The following is a 10,929-nucleotide window of genomic DNA, read 5'->3' on the forward strand; positions in this document are numbered from 1 at the left end:
GGATACCTTCAGTACAGGATGCCAGGCTCTGGATTGAGCTCGCTCATGCCATGCCAGTGAGATGTGTAAGACCAGGAACCTCCCAGGTTAGCTCTGGGAAGAGCAAACAGCAGAGAAGTGACCAGTAGGAAAAATTCAATCAAGTGCAGCAGGTCTGAAACACACTGGGCTCCACAGCCATGGTTGTGGCACACAGAGAAGCCTCCCAAATCTGCAGCCACCCAGCAGAGAGGTGCAGAGTGGCTGTTCTGCTGTCTTCACGGCAGCCAACTACAGCCACCTGCCAGAAGTGCCCTCCCTGGAGCCCTGGGGAAGGTGACAGTTTCTTTTATTCCCATGATTTGATGTAATTGACACCCTGGCTCTGAATCTGAGGATCTCAGGTGAGATCTCTTTGTGAGCCACCAGAAGTGCTGCAATGTCCTCAGTGCCAGCCCTGGCTGCCTGTCCCTGCAGTTTGCTCTCACATGCACAGTGTGGTTTTGCAGTGCTCGTGGGACAGGAGCAGCCTTCACCTGCCACTCAGCTCAAGACTTGCACACTTACATTTTCCCTGCAGCCCAGACACCTGGGTGATCCTAGTGTCACCAGCAGAGCCTACAAAACCCAGTGCTGAGCCTGTGCTTGGCAGAGCACATCTCTAGCCCTGTATCACACAAGGGAGTCCCCAGTGATCACTCCAGACCTGCCTGGGTCTATCCCATGGGGCTTCCACTGATTCCCCCCACCCTGCACTGCACACCTTGCCTTTTCCCAGCCCACCAGCCCCACTCTCATGCATCACCTGCCCAAAGGACCCCACAGCACAGGCTTGTCTCAGGAACAGTGAATGTGGAAGGGCCCTGCCAGCCATCTGGAGCTCAGTCCATTTGTTTCACTCCCTCTCCATCATCTGGGGACAGGACAACATCTGCTAATCAGCTGGCAGAGCTCAAGAGATGATGGATGGACCTGTCAAGGATAAACTAGCAGGGAATGAGCTGCTCCTCTCCCTGTCAAGTGGCTGCTGGAAGCAGTGCTCTGCAGGTGGCCCTGCTGGGACCACCAAGGGTGCCCCAGTGGGGCTGCAAATGAGAGCACTGCCCCCATGTCCCTCTCTCTTGGCTCTGTCCTCTGCCCAGGAGGTCTGGGCAGGGTGAGGGCATGGCTGAGGGTGACATGGGGCAGCTCTGTGACACTGGTGCCACCCTCCCTGACCCTTCAACAGATCTGGGCATCTGCAAGCAGCAGAAGAGCAGTCATGTATCTCCCTTTGGCCATGCTGGGAAGAGATAGAGATTGAAATAAAGGTGTCACAGCCACTGTGACAGCCAGAGACAGGCACCAGTCCCAGAGCCCCCAGGCTGCACAAGCCGGCACAGAAAATCCCAGCCTCCTTTCAATCCAGTTTCAGCATGATGCCTCAAATCTCAGCTCCCATATGACACAGACACTGAAACAGAAGCCAGTTATTCTCAGTCATGTCTTAAAATGACACGTTTGCCTCATTGCCCAAAATCTTCTGTTTTAGTAGGGCTGTGCTCCCCTTTCCCTGCAATCCCAGGTCAGCCCAGGGTCTGGGCTGTTCAGTGGCCTGGAGGGAGTCTGGGGGCCTGCCTAGGCTGGTGATCTCAGTAATCTCCTGGTCCAGAGGTCATGCCTCATCCTGCAGCCCTGCTGGTGCTCAGGTACCCTCCTTGTGCTGCTTGTCTCCACACTGCCTCAGCCCTGGTCACCTCTGGCCCCTGAGCACCACATTAGCCCGTCCACAGCCCCACTCCCACCTTGCAGCTCCTTTGCACAGTTCACAGATCTTCCCACTCCCAGTACAACCCATCACACCACTACATACCCCTGAACTTGTCTCCTATCACTCCAGACTCCACCTCACATCACTTCCCCACTCCTTGGCCCTTCTTCTCACAATTAACCCACTTCACACCCCATTGTACCTGAGTCTGATTTCAGAGGGGGAAACAGGACGAGTTTTTTACCCATTAAGGCTTTGCAAGGCCAGCAAGACCCTGTGTTTGGGGCTCCCAGCAAATGGCACAGATAGCAAAGGACACCCTGCATCCTTCTTGGTAAAACCCAGATTTCACTGCCACCAGAACAAGTTGTATTTAGGAGGGTCCTGCCCTTCCAAGTGGAGTAATTCCACTGCAGTGCTGGAAAAACTGGAACCACAGTTGTACAGACTGGCTGCATCCCAAACTGGAAATCTGCACACTGCTGCCACAGAAAAATCAGCAGGTGTTAGAGTCACAGAATCACTTGGAATCACACCTCTAGCATGGAATTCCATAAATCCCAGAACGGTTTTGTTTGGAAGGGACTTCAAAGATCATCCAGCTCCCCTGCCCTGCCATGGACAGGGACAGCTTCCACTAGACCAGGTTGCTCACATCCCCATTCAGCTTGATTTCAGTACTGTTGGACACACCCCCACCTCTCCCACATCTTAAAAAAATAAAAAATAAAAAATAAAAGCAGAAAACACCCACGTCCCTGTTTGCTGTGAGTGCTGCCCTGCTGCCTGGTGCAGACATCCTTCTGTGGGAGTGGAGGTGAGGATGTGCAGACCTGTGTAGGTGAGACAGCCTGACATGCTCAGAGCAAAGGCTTTTTTATAAAGCCTATCCAGAGAAAGGCTACAGCTTGTTGGAGAAGAATGGAAACAGGCAGCCTAGTGCCAGAATTAGAAAAAAGCTGTTTCCCAAACTCAGTCTTGTCAAAGAGTTTTAGACAGAAGTGTCCAAAGCTTCTGAGAAAACCCCACAGATTTCACCAAACCAAAACCAAACCCTGAAAACACAGTCTAGAGGAAGGGGTGTCATGCCTGAAGGTGACAGTGCGGGAGGTAAATCTGTGTCCCTGTTGTGAGGCATGAAAGAGGAAAGGAGACACAGAACACCAAGAGCTTCATCCCATCCCTGGCAGGAGCTGGAATGCAGTCTGGGGGCCATGTGAGCCCTCTCAGCACATCCATATGGCTGTGGATGTTAGAGGGGCTGAGCTGCAAAAGGAGGGTGCCCAGCCCAGCCCTTGCCCCTGCGCAGCTGAGCTCCACCAGCCTTGGATCTTTCTCCTTGGAGGAGTGGCAGCAGCAGCACCTTGTTTTCAGAGGGGAAGAAGCCCTGACACAAACAGTGCCGTGAGTGGCATCTGGAGCTCCTGTCAAGGGCAGAACAAGTTTCTAGCAGGGCCCTACTGCTCTGTGGAATGAGGAGAGTCTTCTCCATGCAAGGCAATCTCACCTAGCCTCTGAATGTGCTGGTGAGGAATTTGAGATCTCCACCCCCCACTTTGTTACACTATCCCCGGTGTAAGGACTAGTGCAAAATTCCAGGTCTTTCTTGTGCTCTGTGTCCAAACTCCCCAACAACAGCTTCCCAGGTACCTACTGGAAGTAGGAAAACACTGGAAATCCAGAGGAACAGCCTGTGTTCACTACCCAAAGGCAGCCAAGTTTTATGGAAGAGTTAAAAAAAAAAATCCCCTGAAAAAAACCACATTCCCAAACTGGTGAATGTCCTCATCCATCACAGCCTAGCTGCTTTTTACCACTTCTCAGAGGGCCACAGAGACCTCCTAAACACAAATAAAATTTGATTAATCCCCATAACTACCCTGAACTCCAGCTCACTATCATTCTCACCCTTCATTTCTGTCAGCGCCAAAACACAGAAAACTCAGAGGAAAAGAGGCACACAAAATATTCAGCTGAGGACAAACCCTGTATTGGTGTGCTGGTGAGATACAGTGGTGCTCTTCAGGCACCTCCATCCTTTTTGTTTGTTCCTTAGCAGAGAAATAAATAAATGGGTTTAGGTGCTGGGGTTATGCTTTGTTTTGTTTTCCAAGCAAATGCAATTGGCCACTGCATTTTAGAGGTGGGAGTGATGCTGGAGATCCTGGTATCACCCTGTCCTGCCTCCTGCCTTCTCCAGCGAACTCACTGGGCTGAACTAGCTACTCACACACAGCCCAGCACCCCTGGGCTTCAAGTCTAGAAGCCAGGTCTGTGACAGTGAGTTGGAGGTCCTGATATGAGGCAAGTGTGAATCCAAGGATCCCACCCCAGGGCTGGATAAACCTCTGGAGAAAGAAGTCTTTCCTAATGCAAAAAGAAAGAGAGCAGGTTTAGACGGGATACTGGGAGAAATTCTTCCCTGTGAGGGTGCTGAGGCCCTGGAAGAGGCTGCCCAGAGAAGCTGTGGTTGCTCCATCCCTGGAAGTGTTCCAGGCCAGGTTGGTCAGGGCTTGGAGCTGTCTGGGGTACTGGAAGGTGTCCCTGCCCGTGGCAGGGGGTTGGAAGGAGATGAGCTTTAAAGGTCCCTTCTAACCCAAACCTTTCTATGATTCTGTGTTCCTAGATAGTCACAGCTTAAGCATCTTGGAAGACAAATTTTTTTTTTTTTTTTTTTGAGGATGCAGAGCTTTGGGATAACCAAGCGGTGACATGATCTCACCAACCAGTATTCCCTGTATTTTACAGAGCAGCTGATGGCCTTGCAAACTACAATGAAAATCTTGTGAGTCACCAACATTTTGATTCCCCTGTCTGGCATCACAGAAAGGACTTTTGCACCACTTTGGAACTGTTTCTGCTCCTGGCCTTGGAAGCTTTGTCTTAGTGCACCCATGGCAAAAGCCCTCAGTGTGGGACACCTGGGGCATTGGTGCCACCAGCTCTGGGTACCACATACAGCCAGGTACCCAGACAGCAGGCAGAGGATGCTGCAGGAAGGTAAGGCTGTGGCTTGGGCCTGCCATGTGTGTGCTGGGACTTGCACAGAAATTCCTCTTGAAATCCACACCAAGAAAACGGAAACATCTTCCAAGATGTGTGCTTGGAGCTGCAATAACAGGGTATTCTCATAGAATCATGGAATCACCAGATGGTTTGGATTGGAAGGGACCTTAAAGCCCATCTCATTCTACCTATGGCAGGGACACCTTCCAGCAGACCAGGCTGCTCCAAGCCCCATCCAGTGTCTTCACCTGGCATGTGTCTGTTTAGGTGTTTCCAGGGCTTTCCCTGCCCCTGTGCCAGGCTTTGCCCCCAGCACAGTACATGGGATGCAGCTGGTTTCCCCTCCTTTCACACAGCTCTGCTCCGCCCTTGCCCCACCAGCTGTGGGACTTCCTTCGTAATGTCCATGGATACAAAACTGTATTCACAAGCACATAATTACCAAGCTGGGTATTTTCTCCTCTTAATTAGCAATGCTGTAGTGCTTTAATTGCTCGATTAAAGTTGCCCACAAGGAAGTTTTAAGGTACATTAAATCTGCTGATTGGTTCATCAGCATGAATCTCACCAACTGGAAAAAATTAACTGGCTTCCAGATTGCTAACCAGACTCTCCAGACCCATTTCAACCAGCTGTGTACCACAGGAGGCACGAGAGAGCTCAGCAGTCCTTCGTCTGTTCCCACCTCTCCTTCAGTTTGAAGGCTGGAGGGGAAAGGGTCCCAAGCAGTGGCAGTGTCCCTCTCTCGTCCAGAGGAAAAAGGCCATTTTCTTGCTGAAGCAGAGCTGGGTAAAATCTAACCCAGGGCTGATCCTCGTTCAGCCACACACAGCAGACCTGTGTTTGGTGGCTGTTCTCACTCAGACTACAAACACCCATCCTCATGTACAAATGGGCTGCTGGAGCAAGAATTAGGAATTGCTCAGTTCCTGCTCTCTCATCCCCATTTTCCATCTAAAGGGAACAGCCAAACTGAAGGTCCCAAGAATGGAGGGAAAGCAGCCAGTGCAACCAGAAGACCCAGAGGAGAAGAGGCCTGTTTCCAAACTTCAGACAGAAATGTCTGAACAGCTCCTGAAAGCCATGGATATTCAACAAAAAGAAGCTCTTTGGGAGTGGCATTTCTGCTAAAGGCTCATCCACCCACTCTGACAACAGGAAAGATGGTCTGCCCTCTTTTCCACCTGATTATTAACAAAAACCCTTCCTGGGGGATTCTGTGCTTCTGGGGGTCTCCCATGTCTGGATGCTGGATGCTGGATGCTGGTTTGTGTCAACTCCCAGAGAGCAGCACCATGATCTATAGCCATGGCACTGCTGCCGATGCTGCAAACAAACTCTGCACAACCTGTGAGCAGCTGAACTGATTTTAGCCCAACTTGAAGTTTTGCTCACTGATAGCTGGTGAGAGATGCAGCCCAAGAAATAATTCAGACTTTACTCAAAAGGCGGACCCTGATGCAAGGACCATGGATTTACTTGGTGTAAGGACCAAGGTCTATCCACCAAGGACCACCACCAAAACCCAAGGTCTTGGTGGCTCAGGAGCCTGACAGCCCTCCCCAAAGAGGGGCTGACCATGGCTGGTAGGAGGGTTGTGGTTGAAGAGCCACTGCCCCCACCTGCCTGACACTCCATGTCCACCTCTCCATCCATCCACACACAGGACAGGGTACTCACGCCCCAGTTCTCAGTCTTTGGGGTGGTGGATTATGTGCCCTTCCCTGCCCAAAGAAGCACAACCAGTCTCCCCTTTCCCATCCCTCTAATTGCACTGACCTTATTGAAATGGGTATCCATTTGTCCTGCACAGCAGCTGCATATAAATAAGCCAAATTATGCTGATTGTCTCCTTATCTAATAAATTGCTGGGACAGATCCCTTTCCCTCCCGCTCTTGCTTATTCTGCTGTTTAGGCAGAGCAGTTGCTATTTGCTGTGTGTAAGAGTTGTTAATGTGTCGTATGTGGACTGTTGCATTTCAAGGAGGAAAGAGCAGTCTGAAGTTGTGGGTTAGAGGGTAAGGGAAGAAAAGTCCTTCAGAACCTTGAAAACAGAGGGAAAAACAAGTGGGCTGTGCCGTGCCAGGAGTTTTATCCTTTGGGTGGCTGTGGCACAAGATGCTGTGGGACTAAATGCTGGGAATATTAGGAGCTGGCAGACCCCAGGATGGCATCAATAGATGTAGGAATTCCAGCTCAAATCCCATTTCTGTCCAGTAACGTACTGTAGCACATGTGCCCAGGCCCAGCTGGAGAAGGGGAGAAGGGGGATCTCTGGAGAGGAATCTGGCAGAGGCATTAGGCACAGATACAGGGACAAATGTCTGGTGCGTGGGGGCTGTGACACATTCAGTGCCAAGCCAGCTGGCACCCTCAGATGATCCTCATCCCAGTGCCCCCTCAATCCCATGGAAATTGCCCCTCACATCCTTATGGTAAACAGCAGGACATCAAAGCAAGGCGAAATGTGGATCCTGCTGGGATGACTGCAGGAGTCAGAGACCCCAGACACATCCCCCGCCCCTGCCCCAAAAAAGGGCAGCGAAGGATCCAACATGATGGATGACAGCAAAGCCCCATCCCTGCAAGGCCAGGCTGGACAGGGCTTGGAGCTACCTGGTCAAGTGGAAGGTGCCCCTGCCCATGGCAGACAGTGGTATAGGATAAGCTTTAATATCCCTTTCAACCCAAACCAGTCTGGGATTCTACAACTCTGTAATGGGGATGAGAGGCAAAGAAGTTCCTGATGTTCCACATCTTTCACCACATCCCACCTCACCTCTTCCTTCCCAGGTCTGTGATACTGCCTTACTTCTCTGAAGGACTGGGAACAGACCTGGCTATGGTGTGGTTTCCTGAGCTGTCTTCCATCACTCTGGCAGGCCCTTAGAAAAATGAATGTTAAAGAGGAGGGGAAGTAGCCTCCACTCTTCAAATATCTTTAGCTTTGACAAATAAGGCGTCCGGATGTGAAAGGCAGAAGGAAATTAATTTGGAATCATATTTTAAACACTGCCATAGAGGCAAAGAATCTTCTCTAATTTCTTCCCCTTCACACCTCCTTTCCCTAAGCAAAAAATGAATTTCCCTGATATTTATAGAAAGATTATTAGGACCACAAGGAGTGATTTATACCATCTCATCCCTGTGACCGAGAATGAAAAATTGCTGGGGCGACAGCCACTGGAATCCTGCTTTTGTCTGCCTGACAATTAAAACGGCTAATTCCCAACTCCAGCAGATCCACTGGGCTTATAAATCATCCCCGAAAGGCACTTTTCAGCCTGAAAAATTAACTCTGCCCCTATCAGGCACAAGATCAGAGATTTGCATCTGTTTGCCTTCATATGTAAATATATGTCCTGCTGCCCCACCAAAGGAGATGCAGGAAAGGAGGTGCTGCCCCTCTTCACTCAATGTCGGGTCATCGAACTGTGCTGGAACCAGAAAAATGGAACAGGAAGGGCAGGAGGGTGAGACACCACTGAGGTCAGAGAAAGTCCAGTGACATTTCTGTCCTGTTTCTGATGGCACAAGGCTTGGAGAATTTTACCAGAGAGCATTGCTGGGTCTGAGTCCGTCTGTGGGACCACCTGGGGACACATGCTGGACCACACTTTCTCCTGTGCCATGCCTTTGGTAGGAGCAATCCCACTAGAAATGGGCAGGAGGGCAGAGAAGGGGCTCTGCCACAGCTTCATTGCCAGGAAAGAGCAAACCTACCCAGGGAATTGTATGAAAATGAGGCAGGCAGAGCCCAGCACCAATGCCACAGCGTTGCTCAGCCTCCTGCCTTTGGGGTGGGGATGTCCTGAGGCAGAGTGTGCAGTACAGGACTGCTGGAGGGGAATATTAAGAAGGGCTGTTTTGTCTGTCTGAGCCAACTTGTAGCTCCTTGTAGTGGTGAGGCTGGCACAACCAGTCAGGAGGCTCATGCCAGTGCCCCCTCCTGCAGTAACACATGCCTGGCCCCACATACATCTTGCACCCACTTTTCAACATTATGGAAGACCTTTTCTGAGTTATTAAATCTATCTCAGGACAACTTTCAAATCGACTGTCATAGGCAGGAGAAGTTTCAGATAAAAGCATTCATTCTGCTCATCCTTCCCACTTTGTAACTGGAGACCTGCAGGAGCCAGTGTGGGTCCCAGCAGCCCCTGGATCCATTCCAGTCTGGTGTCGGACATCCTAACCTTGAGTCAAGCCTCCCCAAGACAAATGCTCCACTTGACGTTACCACAAAACTCAAACAAAGGCCCCACATTCATATTTGTGCTGCTCCCCCCCAACACATCCCATGAAGAAACAGAGAGCAAACAAATCTGTGTGGAGGGCTCTCCCGGGGAGCCCGTGCTCTGTATACACACATCCCTGTGCCTGCTGCTGGTCACCCCACTTCCTTATCACAGTTTGTACAGTCGGCAGCTTGAAGCTGCCCAGCGGCACTGAGGGCCCCTGGGAAGGCTCCCCACACCCCCGGATGAGGGGATCTGCAGCAGCCCCGGAGGTGAGGGATGGAGGCAATGACCTTGTTCCATGAAAGCTCAGTGTTTTCCTTTTGGCCTTTCTCCCTTTTAAACCCATTCCAGAGGCAAGTCTTATGGAGAGGCCAAGTAGTGCCTTGTTGGAGCACACCAGAGATCTCAGCACCAGTCAGAGCTTCTGGTTGCACTGAGCTGGGATCTCTGGGCCAGTGATCCATGGTACAGAAAGATGGAAGTAGAGCAGCCCCTGTCCTGATGCCAGCCAATCCCCATCCAAAAGCCCTGCCCTGGGCACCAGGACCTGTCAGAGCCACAGGAACTCCCAGAGGGTTTGTCAGTCTTACCAGCCACACATTTTGGAAGCATGAAGCCAGCCAGCAAATGCATGGACAGCCCTAGGTCTCCACAGAGACTGTCTGTCCCAGTTTCTGTGAGCAGGCGTCTGTCTTCAGCCCTTCCCCAAAGAGGCAAGAGCCCCTTGCAGCCACCCCTTCCCTTGCAGGCACTGCAGGCAAGAAGTAGAGACTCACCCATGCAGGAATCCCTCTGCTCTTCATAGCCAGCACTGCACACACACTTCCCGATGGGCACCAACCACTCTCCCTCAGCACTGCAGTACATTTTGGGGGTGTCTCTCTCCTCCGAGTGGCCCACGCACTCTCCTCGCACTTCCACCAAGGAGGACGAGTCTGCCCCAGTCACAGCCTCGGAGAAGGATGCCAAGTTTCTCACTGTAGCTGGGCACTTCTTGTAGTACACCCGCACCGAGACGATGGCAATGCAGGCACCTATGTCCTGGAAGGCCAGGTAGAAGCCCCTCTTGCTCAGTGGCCCCACACCCCGCACCTCTGTGTTCAGCTTCAGGCGCCGCACGCCCAGGTCCACATTGGTGAAGCTCTCATCTGCTGCTATTGTGTCGATCTTCAGGAACTGGCTCTCCCGGGTGCTGGTGCCCAGGTCCCGGTCAGACTCCATGTAGTAGAGGTTGAAGGTCTCCTTGCAGGTGCCCAGCACACCTGGCATGCTGTTACAGTCCCTCAGCGTGAATTTGATTTCTGCATAGACCCGCCGCGCTCCGTCCCGCTGCACCCAGTTGGTCCGGAGCCAGTTGTTCTGATTGGGGGTCATGACGTTACAGACCTGGTAGGTGTGGATGGGGCTGAAAAACTCATCCATTTCATTGATCGAATCCCACTGTGGGACAGAGAAAACAGGTAATTCCAGATGTTCCCAACCCCTGGGGGAGCAGGGAGCATGCAGGAGTGTGTGCCATCTCCCACCGCCCTGCTCCTGTGTCTGGACAGGTCACTGCTTCCACGGGGCAAAGGGATATGAGGAGCACCCATTATCTGCAATAATTTGGGCAGTGACACCCAGTAGTAGCACTGTGGGAGGTGCAGCCCTGCTTGCAGAAAGGAACACTAGCTGAGGTCCTGGCAGAAGCTGATGGCAATGTGTGTTTGGGAGGGCTCCAAACCCTCCAGCTCATGTCTGCAAGTTCTTTTTCTTGGTGCTGTCTGTCATTTCCAGCAGCAGCAGGAACCACCTGAGTTGTGCTCACCTGGATCTCCACTGGCTCCTGCACAAGAAAACTGGGTGCTTTTCATATGGAGAAGGAGTTTCAGGGTGGATACCAGAGTGCTCATGTACTGAGCACAGGACTGTCAGCAAGAAATGTGGACTCATGGGGGCTCAGAGGTCTCTTC

The 10,929-nt window shown here is 51.7% G+C and overlaps 1 protein-coding gene across 1 annotated transcript in view; it reads right to left on the reverse strand.

Annotated features, from left to right (window-relative positions):
• Window positions 1-10,414, reverse strand: part of EPHA8 (EPH receptor A8) — a 30,419-nt gene extending 20,005 nt beyond the window's left edge. The window contains exon 1 of the mRNA XM_031506637.2: window positions 9,754-10,414. Coding sequence (XP_031362497.2) covers window positions 9,754-10,399 — 646 coding nt within the window. The 5' untranslated portion in view covers window positions 10,400-10,414. The remainder of the gene's footprint in view (window positions 1-9,753) is intronic.
• Window positions 10,415-10,929: the final 515 nt, after the last annotated feature.

The sequence above is a fragment of the Lonchura striata genome, chromosome 24, assembly GCF_046129695.1.
Source record: "Lonchura striata isolate bLonStr1 chromosome 24, bLonStr1.mat, whole genome shotgun sequence".
Taxonomy (NCBI): domain Eukaryota; kingdom Metazoa; phylum Chordata; class Aves; order Passeriformes; family Estrildidae; genus Lonchura; species Lonchura striata.